Below are 12,370 nucleotides of genomic sequence, written 5' to 3' on the forward strand. Positions count from 1 at the left end.
ACCTGAGCGGTGACTCTGTTACTCCATTTGCAAAAGGGTGAACTGAGCTGTTTGCACACAGATTGTGTTTTTGGGTTGTGTAGCTGGAGGACACAGTTGCAGCTGTGCATCTATGCGAACAAACAAATTATGGCTGCAAACAAATATTGACAACTGGCTGCTGCAACATTCAAGATCCAGTTTCTGAAGATGGGTCGTTTCTTAGAGAGAGAATCATGAACACAATGTAGCTTGAGAGGTCTCTGGACTCCAAATCAAGTTCTGGTACAGATTCAGTTTTCTGCAGCCTGATACCAGGACGGACAGAACAGTGCAGGCAGGTCTGCTGCAGAGCTGTGATGTTTGTGAAGCACGAGTGTTTTATTGAGAGGGGAGGGAATGACAGGAAAACAGACGTAAAGAGTGGATAGATAGATAGATAGATAGATAGATAGATAGATAGATAGATAGATAGATAGATAGATAGATAGATAGATAGATAGATAGATAGATAGATAGATAGATAGATAGATAGATAGATAGATTTTTAAAAATGGAACTATAGACAGAGAACGACAAGAGTCTGCATTTCACAATCTGACCATGGAGTACGGCCAGAACATCTGGGTCCAATCTGCTCATCTGTGCCGCTGTGTGTGTGTGTGTGTGTGTGTGTGTGTGTGTGTGTGTGTGTGTGTGTGTGTGTGTGTGTGTGTGTGTGTGTGAGGCCTTTTCTCAGATCAACCGCAGCATAACAACATTCCTGCTTCTTCTTCTTCTCTCTCTCTCTCTCTCTCTCTCTGTCTCTCAAACACACACACGGTCCACGGGGAGACGCCATCTTCCACTTGCAGCGCAGCAGAGCAGGGAGGGAGTTGCCTAGCAACCGTTCTCCCGGAGAAGGCCCGAGACGGCCATCTTGGATTTGGAGCGTCAGATGTGAGAAGTGGGCTAATGATACCTGCCTGGGTGAGTGCATATGTTTGTGTCTGCGGTGTGTGTGTGTGTGAGTGTGTGTGTTACGGCAGTCTGTATTGGCAGCCTAATTACTTTCCTCCGTCTCCTCGCTCCCTCTCCTCGCTGCTCGCTGACACTCGGCTGTTTTAATGGCACGCAGCTGAGAGAGAATCGATAGCAGCCGACTGCAGATTGGAGTTTTTCTGCCTGCTGAGATCGTGCAGACGAAAGGTCTGCTTAAAAAAAAAAAATCTCTGAAAACTCATTCTGGCGTTGCACCACAAACCTGCGACGTCGTCTGCAGTAAACACATCACCTCTCATTGATTTTTCACATTTGCTCCTCTGTCTGCTTTGCCTTGAAGTACAATTCAAGAGGAACTCTGATCTGGAAAAACTCGCATTCTCCTAAAGCAAAAGTTAATGTTGTCATACGCGCTACTGTCCAAAGACTGGAGAGATTCATCACTGACGTTCAAGGAAACAAGAAAATGTAAAGTCTCAACCAAGCTGATAACTGGAACCAATGTATATTTACAGGATAAGTAAAGCATCTGAGTCTCAAAGTCAAGAATAACCAGTGATGCAATGTGACCAACTATAATTCACTAATGCACTGTGCTCATATACAATTTGGAGGCAATTTCCACTTTCTGACACTTTGATAGCAGAATGCTGCGTCACAGACAAAGTACTGCATTTTTCTTAAATGTTGTTTCATTTTATCAGTAATCAGACACAAATCTGAATATCAGGCCTGACAGTCTGCCAGATGTTTTCTGTCTTATGGTTTGTGACTCCTTGAAGCCGATCACAAGGATTATTAGTTACTCCACACATCGAAGAGTTGTTCTGTTTCCTGCTTCAACAGGAAACTGTTCACTGATATTTACAATAAAGTGAAGTCCTATAAAGTGTTCAGAGGAGACAGATACTGCAGACCGGACAGAGTCTTTGATCATTATGTATTATTAATCTGTGAGTTATTAAAGCTGCTCTCAGTCTTGTTTACTTTCTTTGATCAGATTGGTTTCTGATTTAGATCACAACTTTGCCTAATTCTTAGATCTTTTGTCAACTGGAAAAAAACAGAAATGTTGAGACGCATGACTGCTGTGATGCTGATGCACAAGTATCCGATCTGATGATGATGGACTGATTCTGTGATCAAATGTTCTCACTGGACTTGAACACATTTTCCGGCCATGTTTACTTCTGCATTTCCCCAAAACTCCCCAGTCTGTCTTGTTAGGCTGATTTCTGGTCTATTTTCTTCTCATCACTGATATCAAAACGTAACATTTACGGTTCATTTCCATGGTGGGTAGAATCAACAGTTAGGCATCGAGCATCACTACTTTATCACTATCAACTGTAAAGCTGCAACGATTAGTTATCAACTATTAGATTAACTGCCAACTATTTTCATGACTGATTGATTAGTGTGTGTCATTTGTTTATACAAAAACCTTCTTAAATGTGAATATTTTCTGGTAAACTGAATATTTTGGGGTTGTGGACAAAACAAGACATTTGAGGACGTCATCTTGAGTCTGACCGACATTTTCTGACAAGAGTCCAAACAACTAATCTATAAACTGGTATCAAATGGCTGATCTGACTGGCAATGTTGTCTTTTTATTCTTTGACCATATTCACAACAAAATCTGACCAATTTCAGACTATTTTACTCAAAGACCAGGAGTAGACTGATTATTGGTCTGGCTAATTATCTAAACCGGTATTCAGCGTTTTTCTGATTATTACTATCTGTGATTTTTCTTTCAGATTCCAGATAAAATAAACTAATTAAAAATGTGCTACTTTGGCTCAGATACAACATCCTCTAACACAACGTCCCGCCCACAACACCATCTGATTTGTAACATGCTAGTAGTGGACAGAAAGGAAATACTCAAGTAAAGTACTTCCAAATTACTATTAAACTGTACTTAGGTTCTCTAGTTTCGATTATATCAGTTATCAGTCTGTTTGATTTCTCATCATCAGTATCAGTAACTTCAGCTTTTATTGTTGAATAAAACGTGTTTATGTTTCTCAGAATGAGGCGTCAAAAAATGCAGCGCTCTGGTACAAAAATTCAGGCATCGATTCAGCATTCATACAAAATCTTCTGATATTTGCAGCCATATAAATGTGTGGACGACTGAACTCATTAGACACTAACACTAACTATCAATTATTAGTTTTTAAATCAATTAGCTTGACGGTTACTTTTCTAAATTAACGGTAGCATCCATCCATCCATCTCTCACCGTTTGCTCCTGCTGTCTTATTCCTCAACATCCAGCTTTTATTTGATCTCTCCCTCTCTAATTCTTATCACATCATCTCAAACAGACAGTCCACCCATAAAGCTACCATGGTAACCAAAACTACACACACACACTCACACACACATACACACACACACCAACACACGCGCAGCACTGAAGTATGCGTCATGTGTTGGGACCTTGGGCTGTACACACTCACATGCAGGGACCCGTGTGGACCGTGGAGCGTCCGCCGGCTCAACAACGTATGTGTCCACAGCAGAGCCACGGGACACACACACACACACACACACACACACACACACACACACACACACACACACACACACACACACACACACACACACACACACACACACACACACACACACACACACAGAGTAATACACAGTTGCAGTAGCAGCCAAGTGTCACGTCCACAGTGGCTGAAAGACAGAAAACCGGGGCGTCCTGGTGGATCACTGGGTCAAGATACCACCAGTGGAAACACATCACGACATCCAGGACTCTTATTTCTTCTATCAGTCTATTAATTAAGGCTGCAAGTGACGATCACATTCATCACCGTCAGTAGAGCCCAACCATCCTACATCACTTACAATCATGTTGAGCAAAGCTGAAAGTATATATGAAAGTATAAATATAAATGAGACCAAAAACAGCAAATATTTGGCATTTAGGCTTAAGAAATTACTTAATAGAGTGTCAAAATTGCTGCATATCAACTAATCCATCAAAAATTAGCTCAAACTATTGAAATCGTCTTCTACAGGGGCTCTGTGTTCTTCCATGTTGTATCAGAAGATGGTCATTAGCTTATGTGTGATCCAACATTAGCTGCTGTTAGCGGACTGTTTATTAACCAGTGTTAGCTGCTGTTTCTTTCCAATATCGTCATTAAGTAGTTTTCAATTTTCTTGAGAAAACTATTTGTTTATTAATTGGCACCGCCTGTAAAGCTATCAATCACAGCCCGGCCCTGCTGATGCTGCCGTGTTTCTGTCAATCCCAGAAGCACCGTCACCTAATTTTAGCTCCATGTGATGCAAACATGCTAAGAAAGAACACATTTATTCCAAACTGAGAGAAATATCAAATTAAGTGTTTACATGGTTATTAGATGTGAGGCCTGGGAAATATCGAAATGTTTATATTATTTCAAATCATTTTTTTAATATATTGTCTCACCAAAATATCGTGATAGACAAGGTGAGACTGCAAGTTTGTGGTGTTGCTCTGTCTAGTTCACCACTTCTTACAGCAAAGTCGACGTGCAGCTGCAGTTACATCTCTTGGTTCGCAGTTTTCTCTGCTTTAAACAAAATACTGTTAAACTGGCGAGCTTGCATTCTTAGAAACTCAGTCCTTCACGTCTGTTTGTTAAATTCAGACCAATTAACCGGACGACAAATATAGATGCTGCGACAGCATGGCATGCATTTTCTTTTCAAAATAAAAGCCTGACAATGCCATAATAGCTGTTCGATCTTCAATATTGCTCAATATTCAGTACCTGACCAGTGCTGCACGTGTTGAACCCTCAACAGAGACGAGAAAAAAACGGTCTAGTGTCTAATGAAGAATATCATTGATTGAGACTTTCTAAAACAAGGACAGTTTTAATGTCTTCTGGATGTTTCTGATGACGTGATGATTTTGTGGTTTCACTCTGTGAGTCTTTGAGTCTCTGTGTGTGTGTGTGTGTGTGTGTCATCGTGGCAAAATTGTCACCCTCTTCCTACTTGAACTAACACAGAAGTGGTTTTGAGTCTTTTGTCAGGTGTTTACATGTCTGTCTGTCTGTCTGCGGACAGAATTTGTCACCATCATACTGTCACAACTGTGCAGTCATCACATTAGAAATCTGCAACTGGGCCAATTCTGCTCAGCTTCACTTGCATCAAACGTCTAACAACAACCGTTTGATATTTTCAAGCAAGAGTTTGAGTTGTTAAGGAGCCCTGAATAATAATCATCAAGTATGTAAAATCCTGATATTGATTTTCAGTCGATCAGAAAGTCTTTGAGCTTTCTTACATTAACAGTGGCATTACACAACACACCCACGGACCCAGCCCACACTTCTGCTCATTGTACTGTGATGAAGCTCAACAGGCTTCTGATGGAGACAGACGTCATTTCCAACAAATGACTGACAACTGCTCTATTTTGATAACACACCAACGCGCCCCTCACTGAGCTGTCACTGGTTTGCTTCCGATTTTTAACAGGAAACACATGGCTTTTGTTCTGTCAAATTTAGCCAGTATTATTGACCATTAGGGCGGCTATCAGACCTTCGTGCTCGTCTGGTGCCGACTGAAATGTGTCCGCAGCACAGAGAAAAACAAAACCTGTCATGTACCAAATGTAGGCTTTGTATTCACAGTCCTGTTCAGATCAGATATAAAGCAAATTATTCAGGCAAAGACAGAATCTAAAATCTGATATATCTGCCTTCTTTCAGTAAATGAAAAAAAAAATGCTTTTTTTAAATAGAGACAAATGTTTATATTTGTCAGATTGAGGCATCAGAGAAGACATCAGCACCCTTCAGATTTCGGCACTAGTATCAAAGTATTCAACGACTCTACGTTAAAGACCAGCAGCAGCTTCATGCTGAATTACAAACCTCAGTTTAATTAAAGGTTGTGTTGTTTGTGCCACTCCCCAAAACTCACAGATTGGTCCGACTTGCAGGTGTACAACCAGTGATGTCAGATCTAAGGCTGCTCTTATTACTCAACATGAGTCAATAAGAAGATTATGAGCAGGACATGTTTCATTGGTCCCAAAAAGGAAACCAGCAGCTCCAGTGTCTTGTTTCCCTACAGTTTTGATTTGCGCTAGTAATTATGGATGTACACACACATGTACAATATAATATATATTTACACTATTCTTACAGTTTTATTATCCTCTTGTACATAATTTGCTTCATTATTTCATTATCTTTTGTTTTTATCGATGCTCATTGACAATATATATTTGGCTATCCCCTTTACTGCTGGAACAATACAAATGTCCCTGTTGTGGGACTAATTAAGCATGATCTTATCTTTTCTTAGTTCAATCAATCGGTGCTACAGCTGCATTTTCTGACAGAGCAGGATAAATCAAAAAGTATTAGGGGGCAGTTGCAATATGAAAGAGAAGTCCCTAACTGCTGCTTACTGTAGCTGCTAGTAGCTCGGTTAGCAGTGCAGCTAACTGGGTGGAGTGTTGGTGCTTACACACACACACACACACACCCTGAGTTAATTTGCACTTTTTTGCTGTGTGTTTGTTGGTCTTGTGGTCATGTAACACTGACAACAGTGTTTACAGACAGAGTTGAACAGGTTGAAACCACCTTTCTAGAATAGATGCTGACAGTGAACAGCATCCACCCCCAAAAACAGACAATTTGCTGTGATGATGTCACATTTCCATTCAATATCACTGAGAAATCATTATCATTCATTTCATGAGAATCTCCCCCAACAACTCTCACTGAGGCGACATTCCACCGCCGCTTTAAACCCAGTTTGATTCATTCATTGAGCTTAATCAACTTCACTACACAACACGGAATAATTAATCATGGATTATTCATGAACATCACCAGCAAAGATGCAGCGTGCAGCTCTGCAGACACAGAAAAACAAGGCCACACTGACCTGAAATGCACCGCTGCAGGCCACAGATGCACGTTGTTGCTGTTGTATGTACGCACAGACACACAAACTCTGGGAAATACAGACACCGCAATATTGTATTTTACCAAATCCGCAGGAATTTAGGAGAGAGCCACCGCCATCACCTTCAGTGACTCTTAATAAATATTCGATACAGAAAAAACAAGTTTTGATCTGATGTGAAATATTTAGCAGGTGAGAGAAATGTGCCGACAGGTTCACACCTGAGCAGCACTTTGTTGATTAAATATGAATGTGTGGACAATCCTGCAACTCAGAACACTTTCTCTTTGTTTCTCCTGGTCAGACACTCTAAGATTTAACACAGTCGACTGATTCAACAACACCTCAAAGACGCTGCACACAAACTCTGCTTCAGCTTCTTTTTGGACATTCGACACACCAAAAGCTTCAACAGGAACCTCAAGCTTCATCATGTAAGACTGTGACAGTTACTTTATGGTGTGCTGGAAGTCTCAGCGCTGGAGTTTGTTTCCTCAGACAGCTCCTGAACCACAGGGGCCGTTTTGCAGTTAAAGACGACGTCCTGTGCCTAAAAGCTCCCCGATTTCCTCCTGCTAACGTCCAACGAGTCCAACGACAGCCCTGTTCGTCCCATCTGCAAGTCACTCTACATAAGAGCCGAAGCTAAATGCTCTAAAACGCTCCAGAACAGCGCCTTAATGCTGAGAGGTCACAGTAATACGGCAGAGATGATGTGATTTAGGCGACACTAAGCGAGGGAGCGGGAGAGAGGCTTATCTGCCAGAGCTGGGCTGATTGCTGAGTTTATCTAATAAACAGGTGGAGCGCCGGTTCGTCTTCTCAAAGACGAAGAATAAAAAGTTTCATCCCGCTGCGCCAGCCATCAAATCTGACAGGAAATTGTTGCCCAGGGTTCATTGGTTTGAATTTTAATAACAGTGATGGGCCGTGTCCTCAGACACTCCGTCTGTTTAAAGCAGAGGTCTTTGTGGACTGAAAACTTTGTTAATCCTTCAGAAGACTTGGTAACTTCGCTGCCAGGAGTCGGTTTGGTGAAGAGGCTTTTTCTTCTTTCTTATGAATTGATCGTTCCAGTGCAGCAATTTGATGATCTGGTTTCAGCTTCTTAAATGTGTATTTTGCTGCTTTTACAGTATCTTGATGGTGATGATTTCACCTGTGTTTGCTGGTTGGTTTCTCAGCAGGATTACACAAAAACTACTGAACGGATTTTGACCAAACTTGGATTAAAGATGGGTCTCGCCCCAGAATAGACCGCATTAAATGGATCCTAATGGCTCCAGGATCTGTCACATTAAGAGACAGGGGCTTTTGGGCCATGGCAGAGGTAGGCGCTCTACTGAGTGCCAATTGAGTTTCAAGATGTTATTTGGTTAAAAAATATCCTGAACGAGGCTTTAAGTGATGATTTATTGAGCAAATCTGTCAACTTTCTGTATCTTGCTTCTCAAATGTGCAATTTTGCATCTGTTTCCAAACTGTTTCGCTTTCAAATCTGTTTGCGAGCTTCATCGTTTTCTTGAAATATATACGATGCTTGAATTAGGTGCTTATCCTTAACTTGGATGCTTATGAGATCTTATTTAATGTAAAGAAATCACCATCAGGGCAACAAGGGGAAGATTTACTGAGCAAAACTGCCTCAACTGTGAGCATGTTCTGCCTTCCCTGTTGTTTGCAATTATTTTAACTACAGATTGATCTGCAAATGATTTACTCCATTAATCAATTAGTCATTTCATCTATCCACCTTATTCCTAGCTCCCATGATACCTTGTGCAAATTATGGGTTGGACTTCAGGCACAAACTTAAACCTCAACTAAAGTTTTCCAAAGTTGCACCGGACGTGAAACACTTGTTTTTTTTTTACAACTGCTGCAGCGAATCATTTATTCATGAACATCTACGTTTGGCGACTTCATTGAATGAATATTATTGAGTATTATTATTACCCTGCTCACTGAGCTAATGACTGTAATGCCTCGAAAGTGCTGCCGGTGTTTCAGTTATTATGAAGCTTTGTTATTTATGCTACTTCTAAGAGCAGAAGATGAATCACTCTTAGTCTTTTCTGCAAAACAGGTTGAAAAAAAAATCTCAGAAAATAGTATAGAAAGTACACTGCAATGTCACAGAGCTGTGATAACATCAGATCGATCCAAACATTTCAGTCTCATGTCATAGAAAACATCCTGTAACTAATCACATGTGCAAGGCTGGAAGATGTGTATTTTTGGCATTTTGTTTAAAAAAGAAAGATTTAAACGATTGATTGATTATCAAATGTGTTGCCGATTCAGAATCCGTCAATCTGATCATCTATTAATCTGCTGATTTTTTTAAACATTTAACAATCAAATCACGCAGCTTTAAGAACTGAGCAGTATACCAGTTTCATCACCGTCACTGGTGTCACGTTCTGCTACAACATGGATTTTGCCATCATACATTTTTTAGTACATCAAAAATATGCTAAAACATGCTAATGCTATGCTAATATGCTTCACCGTGGTTGCAATAACACGCACTGCTCCCCTCTGAGTCCATCATCCAGCACAGTTCGAGGGACGATAATATCGTCTATCGCGATATTTGTGCAGGATAATATCTTGATATCAAACTTTGGACATCACACAAGACTACAGGCTACCCCTCCTCAAACAAATGTAGAATTTGACCTCTTTTTTATTCCTATTTGAAGCAAATAAACAAGTACCTTTTCGTTTGATTTATCTTAACATATTCTGCCTGACACTGCCAGCAGGATGAAAAGATGATGTGGAATGATTTTTGGGTGGAGCGTTCCTTTTGTTTTCATACCGTAATATACTGTCACCGCAAACAACAACAAACAGCAAAATACTGCGACCCACTCATAGCAGCCATATCAAAACATAACAGGTGAAACCGACACATTAATTTGAGTGTTTCTCTTTCCATCCCAACGTTAATCCTCTTTAGAAAGACGCAATCCATCTCCACAGCCTCATCAACAGCGCACCACGCTTTTATTTTGTAATGACCACACACACACACACACATATACAGACAAGCACTCTCAACAACTAATCAACACACTACTGTCTGCCTGTTTTTGTTTTTTTTCCGATGACCACCAGTGACAGACGCACACACTGACACATCCATCACGCTGTCAGGAGGCCTGTCAGGCTTCATCCTGCTGTGATCCACCAATAACCCTGCCAACACACACACACACACACACACACACACACACCTGGATGTTTGGAGTGTTTCATGCTGTCTGACGTTCGGGCGTGACGTTTCCACTTCCTCCTGCCGTTTCCATCATAAATAACATCTGCCAGCAGCAGGTTCTGCTCTGATAAACACTCTCGGCTGGATTAGGAGATCCAATAGGCCTGCAGCTGCCACAGTCTTACTTCAGTGTGTGTGTGTGTGTGTGTGTGTGTGTGTGTGTGTGTGTGTCACTGCAGCGAGAGGAAATAAAGGCTTTTATGAATGATGGGGCTGATCAGAGGGACGAGGGGCAGTTTGATGCTGCTCTCTGGGATTTCAAAGGTGATGCTCTCGGATTAAAGCTGCAGATTCCTGTTTGTCCGACACTTCATTTTTTATCTGCATTTACACCCTGAAACATATATTCTACGTCATCCTGAAACCCCGAGACTGTATTTTCAGCTGCACATCACTGCAGGTGAGGGAGGCTTCACTGCAGACCTGACACAAGTGACAGACGAGCTGCACAGTGTCCATCCCACATGATTAACCCTCGTTTGCTGATAAATCTAGCACACATGCATCCGCAAGAAACACACATTTCAGGCAACAGGGTGGCTGGCATCCAGCACGTATCTAGGCTTTCTCCCTCACAATGTAGGCCTCTCCGAGCCGGTATGAATAAAATATGCCACCCCCATTATATAAAGGCAGAAATGCCTCGTTCCTATCTGAGATGGGCTGTGCTGAAATAACAGCAGGGTGGATCGCTGTGATTGAGATTCAATGGCCCATTGAAACAAGAGAGAGTGTGTTTGTTGTATCTGTGTATGGGGAGAGAGGAAGAGGAAGAGGAAGAGGAAGAGGAGGGGGTGAAAAATACTCCCAAGCATCCTCCTCATCCTCGGCTGCTCTACAGGCCCAAAAAACACAGCGGCAGGAGGCTGAGATCACGGGCATCAGGAGCCGAACTGCCCCTCTGTGCTGCTCTGTCACGCAGCGTTGCATCGCGATGCTATTATTAAACCCGACCACACACACACACACACACACACACACACACACACACACACACACACACACACACACACACACACACACACACAGGTAGGCTCGGCTGATTGTGTCAACATCTCAAGGTCAAACAACGAGGTGGATTTCGGACCCAAACCGGGCGAACGGGCCGGTCTGGTGTGTGGGGTTTTTTTTTCAAAACGAGACAAAGAGCAGCGGCCCGATCCCGCAGTGTGTTCCCGCTCTGCCCTCATCCTCTCCCGGCTACAGAGAGCTGGCCAGGCCGGTCCCTGGCGGACAAACATCTGGATGGGAGGAGCGGGAGGGGACGAGAGGAGGAGGAGGAGGGGGCCGCAGGAATGAACGGTTAGATTCCGTTAGTAGGAAGGCTCCCGGTGTGGATGGGGATGATGATGATGGTGGTGGTGATGAGATAACGGGATAACGAGGGGAAAGAGGAGGAGGGAGGAGGGGGGGAAGCTTGCGCTTTTTTCGCCCCCATTTTATTAATTTCTTACCCTCTGACAGCTCCAGCTCCAGCTCCGCAAGCCGGGCTCGGATCTCCAACGGTATCGGCGACGCCTCACGGTCCGCCATTCGGCTCGTACCTCAGAAAACACCTCCCCGGTCCGACTGCTGCCTCCGCCGCCGCCGCTGCTGCTGCTACTCCTGCCTCCTCCTTCGCTCGGAAAGGGAGAGCTTCTCCTCGGCGGCCCCTCCTCGGCGGAGGCGCGTAAAGGCTACGAGGCGTCGAGGGAGAACAAAGAGGATAAATCTGTGTGTCGTTTTAACGGAGGCCCGCCATGGCGCCCGGCTCCTCGAATCGTTACAGTCCCCGGTTGCTCGGTCGGCTCGCTTCGCTCCTTTGCGGCGGTTGAGGTGGTGATGATGAGGCTCGCGCAGCTCCACAGTCAGAGCCGTTTGCAGCTTCTTGCCGCGGGTGTCACGTGACTGTACCGAGGGGGGGGGCTGAGCCGGCCATCACCGGCAGGGGGTGCGGCGAGCAACCACACCTACAGCACAGAAGGTGTAGTCCTCCTGCGTGTCACCACACCTGAGGCTTTCTCTGGACACTTAACACCGCTTCTCCACCGACATTAGCGGGTCCACAAGGGTGTTTTAAACGCGGGACAACCGATCAAAAAGCAGCAATTGACCTCATTCACACTTCCCGCAGCCCGTCTGTCATTTTTATCTGATAAGTTACGTTTTACATCCCGTCCACGTCACTAATGCGCC

The 12,370-nt window shown here is 43.3% G+C and overlaps 1 protein-coding gene across 3 annotated transcripts in view; it reads right to left on the reverse strand.

Annotated features, from left to right (window-relative positions):
• The window catches only part of LOC119008620 (disco-interacting protein 2 homolog C-like), a 49,501-nt gene extending 37,159 nt beyond the window's left edge, over window positions 1-12,342 (reverse strand). Inside the window, exon 1 of one of the 3 annotated variants that reach the window (XM_037079143.1) lies at window positions 11,650-12,341. In XM_037079143.1, the coding sequence (XP_036935038.1) occupies window positions 11,650-11,728 (79 nt within the window). In that variant the 5' untranslated portion in view covers window positions 11,729-12,341. Of the gene's footprint in view, window positions 1-11,649 lie in introns of all 3 variants that reach the window. The other 2 variants (XM_037079141.1, XM_037079142.1) reach the window with 2 other exon arrangements.
• Between the last annotated feature and the right edge of the window lie 28 nt (window positions 12,343-12,370).

This window comes from Acanthopagrus latus, chromosome 19 (assembly GCF_904848185.1).
Source record: "Acanthopagrus latus isolate v.2019 chromosome 19, fAcaLat1.1, whole genome shotgun sequence".
In the NCBI taxonomy this organism is placed as follows: domain Eukaryota; kingdom Metazoa; phylum Chordata; class Actinopteri; order Spariformes; family Sparidae; genus Acanthopagrus; species Acanthopagrus latus.